At 39.6% G+C, this 12270-nt stretch overlaps 1 protein-coding gene across 4 annotated transcripts in view; it reads left to right on the forward strand.

Moving 5' to 3' along the window:
• Nucleotides 1-12270, forward strand: part of TMPRSS9 (transmembrane serine protease 9) — a 210483-nt gene that overhangs the window by 111273 nt on the left and 86940 nt on the right. For all 4 annotated transcript variants that reach the window (XM_082255368.1, XM_082255367.1, XM_082255370.1 and 1 more), the window contains exons 4-6: nucleotides 1451-1578; nucleotides 5219-5286; nucleotides 8658-8830. In XM_082255368.1, the coding sequence (XP_082111494.1) occupies nucleotides 1451-1578; nucleotides 5219-5286; nucleotides 8658-8830 (369 nt within the window). The remainder of the gene's footprint in view (nucleotides 1-1450; nucleotides 1579-5218; nucleotides 5287-8657; nucleotides 8831-12270) is intronic.

The following is a 12270-nucleotide window of genomic DNA, read 5'->3' on the forward strand; positions in this document are numbered from 1 at the left end:
TCCCACTTCCTGTTTGCCTATGGGACAGGAAATTAAGGGAATCTCCGCAATGGGTTACAGATGGCGAAAACAAATCTGAGAGGGGTTATAACTCTCCCTTACTCTATCCAAAATGAAGAAAAAAAGTTTCTCTTTCATTCATTGATGAACACAGCTTTGTATCTTCTTTGACCCTTGGGTTATGCTTCTCTCCATAGGAGTAGGACTAGGGGAAACAAATTTGACTATGCCCCTAGGGCAGTCCTAGGGGGTATACTTCCCACTTCCTGCTATAGGACTTCAGTTTTTTCTGCCTAGTCTGGAGTATGGACCTAGTTTCTTGCTGGGATCTCTGGTCCTGGCATTTTTTTGCTTTTTAAATGGAATTGTTTTGCCTATAGTTCTACTTTCAATTAAAACGTAATAGGCAGTAGGATTTAAAGTTTCAAATCAATCATCCAAAACAAAAAAACTTGTAAAGCAGTTTTCAATTTTTTTCTTTTATTGGTTTTGTCAGTATACCACTGTGTGGTTTATGCCCCTCTTCTTGGCAGACTTTGTGGTCTGTCTCACCATTCCCCCATCCTTAAAGTAAATCTACATCCATTTTTAGATCTAGATGGCGTATGGAAAGAATAAAACCCCTATCATTCTTTTTACTGTGTCCTGCCTGTGTCTCGCTGAGCAGAGTTCTTTTCATTTTTCCCCAGGAACATGTCAGAAAGTGGCAGTCTCTTCAAAGTGAGGGAAATCCCATTGGCGATTGTCACTCGAAAAGTGGTCCTGTTGTAAGGTTTTCTCTCACCTCCTGTTCCGATGACAATTGTAAAGATTTGGGATTTCCTATTAATGTTTGTCCTAATAACAGTAGTCACTAGGACAAATAGAGATTGCGGATTTTTCCAACAGGGACACAGGCAGCAATCACAACCTGACAGGGGTTCTCACTATTTGCTACTGTCTAAAACTACAAAAGAAAAGTTTGGACTTTAAACAAGAAGATTTTTAACTTGCCTCATATGCTTTTTTAGGAGTACAGTAGAGGACACAGGATCTTAGGTCGGCCATACTCGGTGCGAATCTCGGCTATAAATGGGAAGGCTGAATGTACTAAGTTGATCCATCAACTTGGGTACAACCAACATGCAGGATTCGCTTCCGAATATTGCAAGTGGCTGCTAGAGTTTTTAGTTTTTAGTTAAACTCACTTGGTGCCTTATCTGCGTTAAATTAGCCTCAAAACCTGTGTAATTTATATGTGTTTGGTTTTAAAGAGATGAGGTGGCAACCCTAGGTTTACATTTTTTGATGAAAAGAAAAATCTCAATATCTCAATATTAGAAACATTTGCAACAGTAATGTCTCAAGATTTTGATTTAAAAAATTATTTGATATACTGTATAACCTACAGGTATGGTGTGAAAAAAGGGTTCTGTTTTTAGCCTATCAACTGCCTTTTTTTTACCTCTAGTGTATTTATCAACACAAAGCCTCACTTTGGTACATACTTTGGAATTACAAGGTCTTCAATATGATTCCAGTTTACAAAACAGTACCTCTATGTACTACAAATCCATAACTGCAACATTACAGAGACTGGTAGGTAATACTTCTGATATGTTATTGTCTTCATGTGTTTATTTTTTGGTATAGGAACACTGAACCTTGTGGTGGTTGGTTGTGATGCGATATGTGGTATGCAGTCCTGGAGGCTGCTTACCAACAATCGTGGTGTCCTGCTGGACCCTTAGAGAAATATGCTAAAAAATTGAAAGATGGGAGCACTACACTAGTTTGTACAGTCCAAAAAAGTTTTTATTCTTTAAAGTGATGCGTTTACTGAGATATACTGTATATAGTTTATGGGTGAGAAGCCCTAAATCTTTTAACCACTTGCCGACCGCCGCACGACTATCTACGTCGGCGGTCAGCCCCTCACAGGCAAACTAACGTAGGGCTACGTTGCTTGCTTGTGAGGGTCTAGGGAGCGAGCGCGCGCCCCCGGGGGCGCGCTCCCGCTCCCGCGTGGTCACGGACCCCCCCGCGCGTGTGACCAGCGGACCCGATGTCCGCCGGTCACTCGGCGATCGGCGGGGGAGAGGGAGAATGTCAGGCAGCTTGTGTAAACAAACTGCCTGTCATTCTCCTCGCTGCAAAGACACTGATAAAACGGATCTGGTATGTAGATCCGTTGATCAGTGTCCTTACAGCTAGAGCCACAGCCAATCACAGTAGAAACCACGCCCCTAGGGACACACACAGCCCCTCCCTTCCAAATAAAGTTAACCCCTTCACTACCAGTGTATTTTTACAGTAACAGTGCATATGTATAGCACTGATTACTGTAGAAATGTCACTGGTAACCCCAAAAGTGTCAAAAATGTCAGTCAAGGGTCCGATCTGTCCGCCGCAATGTCGCAGTACCGCAAAAAAAATCGCAGATCGCCGCCATTACGCGTTAAAAAAAAAAACAACAAAAATGACAAAAATCTTTCCCTTTGTTAGTAAACGCGATAACTTTTGCGCAAACCAATCAAAATACGCTTTTTGCGATTTTTTTTACCAAACATAGGTAGCATAAAACAAATTGGCCAAAAATTTTTAAAAATTTTGATTTTTACATTTTTTTTTGGGGGAATTTCATATAAAAAAATGTGAAAAATATTGCTATTTTTGCAAAATTGACGCTCTTTTTTTGTTTATAGCGCGTGATCAAAAAATCGCACAGGTGATCAAATACCACCAAAAGAAAGCTCTGTTTGTGGGAAAAAAAGGACGTCAAATTCGTTTAGGTACAGCGTCGCACGACCGCGCAATTGTGCGTTAAATTCACGCAGTGCCGAATCGCAAAATACCCCCTGGTCGGAATGGGGGTAAAATCTTCCGGGGCTTAAGTGGTTAATATTGTGCCTAGTTAGGTGGATGAAAGTGTATGTTGGGGCAAGATAAAACAAAAGACAAATGCAATACATATCTACAATACATTAACATGTTTTAAGACCCAGCAAGTACAGAAAAATATCTGTTGATCTGCCAGACTTGCACTCCACATCTAAATCCTGTTGGCTGATAATACACAGCATTTTTGTGGACTGAGTGGTGTCAGCCCTGCCCTGTTCTTTGCTAAAACACTCAAACCTTCTTTACAAAAAGAACACTATATATTCTGTAGTCCCAAGAGAGACAGTACAGAAAGTGTGCATATGACACTGGACAGCCCCCGAGTTTCTGACACAATCACATATATTCATACTTATGGAACATATTTAACAAAACACTTTCATTTGTATAATTTGTATAATTGACCAAAAGGTAGCAAATAAGAGAAGTACTTTGTTAGGGTTTAAATACAGGTTTACTAATTGGGATGTTTCCATGGCCTGCTCTCTGATATACAGGAGCCATATCTAGATTTTTGTAGTAACACGACTAAAGGGCCATACACACTATAAGATTTTCTGAAGACTTTTTTCCTTTAGACTTACCAAAACCATATAATATAAGGTCAAACCTAAACACTTTCAATTTGTATGCAATCTGGCAGGCCCTTCCACTACATAGAAAAGGTAAATCTGAAGGAAAAAGTCTTCAGAAAATCCTATAGTGTGTATGGCCCTTAAGTATATAAAGAAGAGAAACAGTTTCTCTCCAAATCAGTTTTATTTATTGCTATAGTCAATAATAAAAATTCAGTGACATGTGGGGTGTTCTAATTTCTCCATTTATCAGTGCTTAGGAATTCAGAAATGGGTACAATCTAGATGGAAATCAATATGATTTTCTGGGAAGAAATTTGTACTTATGCTTTAGGCTGCTTCTATTCACTAGTTGGGCAGCCTCTGAAACACATTTTTTATTTAACTATAAATAACATGAATCTGACCATTGAATATTATTTGGGCACCCTCTTCCTAATTTTCTCAATATTTTGTATTTGTTCATCTTCATCCAATGTATATTATTTTGCACTGGAATCATCAAGTTTTGTGTTGCACTGATGCAGCAAAAGGGACAATTCCAAAAAAATGGCTGGAGACAGAAGGTCCTACCGTAAGAGAGTGGTGTCGTAGAACTGAATATATATATAACATGGAATATCTGAGTAGCAGAGATGAGGAACAAGTGAGACAATGGGGACAATGGGCAGATTAAAAAAAACAAAAAACAAAGAATACATAGACATATGGACGGATTAGGGGGGCGACTGAAGACTAAAGACTGGGGACTTGTAAACGTAATTAGAGAGGAAGGTAAAAGAGGCATCATAGGAATAGGGTGGTAAAAAGAAAAGAGGGAGGGAAGGAATAGGGGTAGTGGGTTATAGGAAATTATGTTAAGTATGACATGTGAAATACTTTTATAGTTGCTTGTAAACTTTTGAATTGAAAATTATTAAAAATTTTGGAAAAAAAAAAGAAATTAGCATTGTTCTCAACTATCTCTGTTGACTCCTTATGTCAAGGAGAGGGGAAGGTGTTGTATAATTATACACTCCCTTCCAAGGGTGACAACGTTTTTTATTCTAGGTAGAGTATAGTTGTCACCCTGGACAGAAAGTGTGTTTTTGGCAGAATCACAGTTGAAAATACAAGAAAAAAACAATGTGGAAATAAAATGAGGAATGAAGCCAGTACATTTAGGGACTAGTAAGCTGCAATACATTTATTTGTTTTCTTGGGTTTAGATAAGGGGTCATTTAACACTCATCTGTTCTCACCTTAAATATCCAATCAGCTCCCATTGACTCATAAAAATTCTCCTGAAACGTATTGGGCATTTGAAGTGAACCCAGAGCAGTGAATGACTTTTTGGTTATTGAAACTCTCCGTATTTATTATTTCCAATCATTCAAAATGACTGGAATAATTAAAGTTCGGTTGTTCATTACAAACATGAATGGAGTTGATCTGTTGATCAGACAGCTTTTAAAGGTATCTAAACCCAGGAACAAATATTGATAGGGAGTGCGTTATAGGACTGAATAACACCTATCTCTCTTCACCATAACAGGGGGAGATGTTTTGGAGTCCAGGGAGATAGCTAACTGACACCAGTCCAAAGGTAGAAAAATACAGGAAGTTATCAATTTCCAAGGTTTCTAGATGGATGAACAGCTATTTTTCACTTGTGTTACCATAATAAACACAATAATAAACTTAAAAAAATAAAATTGTCAGTGTTTCTTTAAAGTTTCTATTCTTGATGGTAGTAGTAATTAGTAATATGCGTTTTGTTGTAGTTGAAATCCAGTTTCAAAGGTACTGTTATAGAAGACAGTTATACTGGATTTACGGTTTTACACTACAGGTATGTAAAAATCTTTGCCATTAATATCTGATATCTGTTATTTTTGATGGTGTTTTCAATACAAAAGGAGTTCTGATTGTAATCCCAAGGCAAATGGACATATTACAAACAATAATATGAATGACACGATATAATAAATACCATGAATAGAAACTTAAATTTACTCATTTAAATGTTAAAAAAAATTACAAATATTAGAAAATATACACATTTAAATTTAAAATTTACAAAGTGTTAGATGATATGCAGCACCAAATGACTTAATAGGGCTATAGTGAAGACATTTAAACAGTTTAATAAACAAAGCAGCGGAAACTACAACAATCCATAGTATTAAATTAGATTTTATTTACAATAATAAATGAGAAACAAAAGTGAAATCTGGTTGTAATTGGTTACTGCACACAGTGACTGCACTTTGCACTGCCCTATTATTAAGATGAAATCAATATTATTTAGTACAGAAGAAAGTCTTTGTTCTGTTCTTTTGCATTAATGTTACAGAGTAACTAAACAAAGGGCCAAATACCAAAATAGGAAAACAAAATAGTACATCAATATAAATTCATATTGTTTTAGAGATATAAATATCAAAGTTGCCATAGTTGCATTGGCTACATATTTATTGGTGGGGAACTACTGAAGGAGTACATTTTTTCAAATGGCCAAGTGATCTTATTCTCACTTAGTGCACCCCATCATGTGAGTCTTGTTTTCATCTAAACTCTTTTCATCCCTTGACTAGTGGAATCAGAAACATTGTTTTATATAATGCTAAAATATAAACCTGAGTATGAGATTTTAACACTAGTCTTGTGTCCTCAGAAAGTTCAGCAATTGAGGAATGTAGCTAAACACATTCTAGCTGAGCCTACTTGTATCCATCAGATCTGACCACACTAATCTGGCTTGTGTTGGAGAGATTCCATGTTCCTTGTCTTCTTTCATCAAGTTTGGTGGGATTGTTTTCATTACAAAACCTGATATAAACATACCCCAGGGCCAGGGACCTAGAGTATCTCACAAAAGTGAGTACACCCCTAACATTTCTGTAAGTATTTTATGATATCTTTTCCTGTGACAACACTAAAGAAATGACACTTTGCTACAATGTAAAGTAGTGAGTGTACAGCTTGTATAACATTGTAAATTTACTGTCCCCTCAAAATAACTCAACACACAGCCATTAATGTCTAAACCTCTGGCAACAAAAGTGAGTACACCCTTAAGTGAAAATGTCCAAATTGGGCCCAATTAGCCTTTTTTCCTCCCCAGTGTCATGTGACTCGTTAGTGCTACAAGATCTCAGGTGTGAATGGGGAACAGGTGTGGTAATTTTTTTGTGATCACTCTCACTCTCCCATACTGGTCACTGGAAGTTCAACATGCCACCTCATGGCAAAGGATCCGAAAAAAAGAATTGTTGCTCTACATAAAGATGGCCTAGGCTATAAGAAGATTGCCAAGACCCTGAAAATGAGCTGCAGCACCGTGGCCAAGATCATACAGTGGTTTAAAAGGACAGGTTCCACTCAGAACAGGCCTCGCCATGGTCGACCAAAGAAGTTGAGTGCACATGCTCAGCGTCATATCCAGAGGTTGTCTTTAGGAAATAGACCTATGAGTGCAGCCAGCATTGCTGCAGAGGTTGAAGGGGCGGGGGGTCAGTCTGTCAGTGCTCAGACCATATGCCGCACACTGCATCAAGTTGGTCTGCATGGCTGTCGTCCCTGAAGGAAGCCTCTTCTAAAGAGGATGCACAAGAAAGCCCGCAAACAGTTTGCTGAAAACAAGCAGGCTTGGGGCATGGATTACTGGAACCATGTCCTGTGGTCTGATGAGGCCAAGATAAACTTATTTGGTTTAGATGGTGACAAGCGTGTGTGGCGGCAACCAGGTGAGGAGTACAAAGACAAGTGTGTCTTGCCTACAGTCAAGCATGGTAATGGGAGTGTCCTGGTCTGGGGCTGCATGAGTGCTGCCAGCACTGGGGAGCTATAGTTCATAATGGAGCCATGAATGCCAACATGTACTGTGACATGATGCCCTCCCTTTGGAGACTGAGCCACAGGGCAGTGTTCCAACATGATAACGACCCCAAACACACCTCCAAGATGACCACTGCCTTGCCAAAGAAACTGAGGGTAAAGGTCATGAACTGGCCAAGCATGTCTCCAGACCTAAACCCTATTGAGTATCTTTGGGGCATCCTCAAATGGAATGTGGAGGAGTGCAAGGTGTCTAACATCCACCAGCTCCGTGATGTTGTCATGGAGGAGTGGAAGAGGACTCCAGTGGCAACTTGTGAAGCTCTGATGAACTCCATTCCCTAGAGGGTTGAGGCAGTGCTGAAAAAAAATGGTGTCCACACAAAATATTGACACTTTGGGCCCAATTTGGACATTTTTACTTAGGGGTGTACTCACTTTTGTTGCCAGTGGTTTAGACTTTAATGGCTGTGTGTTGAGTTATTTTGAGGGGACAGCAAATTTACGCTGTTATAAAAGCTGTACACTCACTACTTTACATTGTACCAAAGTGTAATTTCTTCAGTGTTGTCACATAAAATTATAAAATAAAATATTTACAAAATTGTGAGGGGTGTTCTCACTTTTGCGAGATACTGTACAAGGCCAAAACACTAGGTAGACTACAGTAGACTCAAGTCAATTCAAATGAATGCATAATGTATAGTACCAAGTTTAATTTGGACATTTAAGTGTCGCACAAAGAACTAGAGATTGCAATATTTACTAAAAAAAAAAAGTGGCAGATGTAGATCTGGAATCCTTGGATTTCCTACCGTCACCCTCAACTTCTTTTGTGATGTGTCCCCCCCCCCCCCTTTCGCCTCCTGTCTCATTAACGTGATGTGGTGGGGGTCCCCTGTGTCAACCTCCCTCACCTTCCCTTCTTTCTCTCCTTCTGGAGTATGGACCTTACCCTCTCTTTCCTGTTTCCTCCTCAGCCCCCTTTTTTTACTTCCACTTTCTCTTTCTACATTCCCCCACTTCCTTTTCCTCCTTTTTCTTCTTCACCTTGGCTGATCGTCTTGGTCTCCTTGTCCCATATGTATGATGTGACTTTTGATATCAACACTTTGTGTACTGATTTGTTATTCTTCTCATTGACCTGAGATGCGCTCCAGCAACAACGTCACATCTTCATTGATAGTTTTCTAGTGTCTCTTGGATACCAGTTTGCAGTATTCTTGATCCATGTATTTGAATTACTTTCTCTGTACCCACTATGCGGACTCTTTGATCTGTACCAATTGCCTATACCAAAAATAATAAATACATTGACAAGTGGCAGATGTTGTATTGTATTGCTTATTGGAAAATTTTAATACATTTTTAATGTTTCTACAGCAGGGGGAATGAAGGAATCATCGCACATTTGAAGATGCATTTTTTGTCTTCTGCCAACACGAAGGATACAGAGAAAATTGAGGACATTCTTAGACAGGGATTGTCTTTATCCCTAAGTGCACACCCAATACCAGTATATATTTATGGCAATATAACATCTGCTATACTTGCAGGTATTGTAATGTAAAAAGTAGAACATTAACTACGTTTTTGAACATTTAAGTTTCTGTATATCAAAAACTTTTTTTCGTTTTGGATAAAGTAGGGAAAGGTTAGGTCCCCATCGTCAGGTCTTTTTTGTTGTGTACCCCAGTGACCATTATCACCAAAATCTAAAATTTCAGAGTTGTCACCCAAACAATATGCTAATGGCTGACATCTGTAAAAGAGGGGATCTCCCCGCACTTTGCAGAGATTTTCTTTCACTGCCAACTGCATCCTCAAGACAGAAAATGAAGGGATATCTTCCCAATGGGACATAGCAATTAACTGATAACTGACTGAGAGTTTAGACCTTCCCTACTCTATCCAATTTGAAAAAAAAAGGTTTGGCAGTACCTAAACTTTAAGTAAATGAAAGTGACTAAAACAAAATGTCCCAAAAAGTGTTTTACATAAACCAAAGTAATGTTTTATTCATGAACTAAGGTTTGTATTTTCTTTCCAGTACTAAATTTATGAAGCACCACAATGCACATAACTGGAAGCTTTGAGAAATTTCAAACATGGCTAATCAATCAGCTTTTATTAATATCTATTAATAGCTTTCTTCTGTTGGTTAGTGCACATTACTTTGTGCTAGAATAATAAAAGAAACATGTATAAGAGAAATATTTAGACTGCTTTGCTGACCTGCTTCTGGCAATCCCAGTTCCTGCTTCAATACTTTTTAAATTGCTCACCTGTAACAGCAGGTGAAGGCAGAACTCCTGATCTGCATGATTGTTCAGAACTGATATTTAGAAAATACTGAAGCTATTGTAAAGACATGACAGTCAGCCAGCCAGCTGGCATTTTCAGAGACATCAACATTAGCCTATATAATTCTCTCAACACAATGTTCCTTAAGAGCCCATTCACATAGGGGCGACACGACTTGCCGGGGCGACCTGTAAAGTCGTGGTGCACAGCGTGCACCGCGACCTCGGCGTGACATGCATGGACTTCATATCATTGAAGTCAATGCAAGTCGCCTCCAGGTCACCTAAAAGTAGTACAGGACCCTTTTTCTAAGTCGGAGCGACTTGTGTCGCTCCTATTAGAACGGGTCCTGTGCTAATCAATGGCAGGCGAGCCACCGCGACTTGTCAGGCGACCAAGTCGCCTGACAAGTCACGCTAGTGTGAATGGGGACCTATACAAGGCCACATGCTAGCAATATATTTTTGTCTGTAAGTACTGAAACTTCTGGGAAAAGGTATGCAAGGTAATATACTTGTGGGTAAAGATATATCTGTAACCTGGATCAAAATGATAGAATAGAATGTACATAGCATGTTTCCTGGTAAAGCAAACACATTAAAATTGCATTCTTTGAAGGGGTGTCACCAGTACTTTGAAAGACCTGTGGCACCCCTGGGGAGGAGAAAAAAGTAAGTGTGGCCAAATTGCATTAACAGAGGATGCTAAAAGTGACATAGTTAAATAAACCATATACTGCTCACTGTAATCAAAGGCACACATATGCAACAAGTTATTGTACCCACAACCACAGACACACATAAATCGCAGCACAAAGGATCATTTTTAAAGATAGAAACTCTTTCATTACATATGTTTTCTCACACACTAGAGAGATAGAGAGCTAACACTTCAGCTGAGCCTACATAAAAGAAGAACTTTAAAACAGCATAAACAGTGCATGGGTCAGGAGTAAGTAATGTATAACATACAGAGTTCAGGGGTAATAGGTATGTAATGTTTAAAGTCCATCCATCAATAGTGGGAACGGTTCATAATGAAGGGATCAGAAGTTTGCACAAACAGTTTGCAGGAGTTGGGAGTATGTAACAGACAGTGCACAAGGGGGCAGGGGTATAATGTAATATACAAAGTGCAGGAGTATAAGAGTATAGGATTCAGAAGTGTGTGACACATATGTTGCAGGGATCAGGAGTACACAACACACAGAGTGCAGGGCTCAGGAGTATGTAATACAAAAGTACAGGAGTAGGAGCATCTAAAGGAGTGCAGAAGTCAGGAGAGCATAATGCATTGAGTGCAGGGGTCTGCAGTAGGTAACGTATATGCAGTATTGTGCAAAAGAAGTCTGGCCAGAAGTCTTCATGGAAGAATTGCAACCAAAGTGCCGTACCTCCGACATTGAACCAAAGTTAAGTGACTCAACTATGCACGAAAACATAGGAATGGGGTGCAGAAAAATTGCAGCAGTTGCTCTGGACTAAGGAGTCAACATTTGAAATAATTAGCTGTAGCAGGAGGCAATGTCTGCAGGCAACAGTAAAACATGGTGGAGGTTCCTTGCGAGTATGGGGCTGCTTTTCTGCAAATGGAGTTGCAGATTTGGTCAGGATCAAAGGTGTCCTTAAGGCTGAGAAATACAGGCCATCGTGCCATACCATCAGAGAGGCATGTGACTGGCCTCAAATGTATTCTTCAGCAGCACAACAACCTCAAACATACAGCCAATGTAATTAAGAACTATCTTCAAGGTAAAGAGGAACAAGGAGTTTCAGAAGTGATGGTTTTGCCCCCAGAGAGCCCTGATCTCAACATCAAGTCCGGCTGGGATCACATGAAGAGACAGAAGGATTTGTGGCAGCCTACATCCACAGAAGAACTGTGGTTAGTTCTCCAAGATTTTTGGAACAACCTACCTGCAGAGTTCCTTCAAAAACTGTATGCAAGTGTACCTACAAGAATTTATGTTCTTTTGAAGGAAAAGGGTGGTCACGCTAAATTGATTTGGATTTCTCTTCTGTTCATTTACTTTCCATTTTGTTATTTATGAAATCAAACTATTACAACTTCTATTTCTGAAACCATTCTTAATTTACAGCAATTTTTCACACCTGCCTAAAATTTTGCACAGTAGTGCAGTGCAGGGATCAGAAGTATGTGGGATGATTAGCATAGGGGTCAGAAGTAGATAGCATGCAGAGCACAAGGGTCCAAATTTTGTAACACAGAGTTCAGGGGTCAGAGTGTAACACACAGAGGGTCAGGGGGGTATAGGGATCAGACGTAATGACAGAGTGCAAGTGCTAGGTGCACGTAACGTACATAGGGCAGAGGTCAGGAGTACGTAGCATACATAGCGCATGAGTCGAAAATAGGTAACACAAAGAGCACGGGGGGGGGGGGCGGGTCAGGATTATGTAACACACAGAATGCAGGGATTAGGAGGGTGTAAAGTATATTGTGCAGAAGATAGGGTTGTGTAATACAGAGTGCAGAGTCAGGAGTATGTAATGTACAAATGTACAGAGCATAGGGGTAAGGGGTATGTAATACACGTAGTGCAGGAGTCAGAGGCATGTAATGCACAAAGTACAGGGATAAGGAGTACATAATGTATATAGTGCATTGGTCACGTGTAAATAATGAACAAAGTGCAGGGAGTAGGTGTGCATAATGCAGAGGTCAGGAGTAT

This window comes from Pelophylax lessonae, assembly GCF_965119305.1.
Source record: "Pelophylax lessonae genome assembly, chromosome: 1".
NCBI lineage: Eukaryota > Metazoa > Chordata > Amphibia > Anura > Ranidae > Pelophylax > Pelophylax lessonae.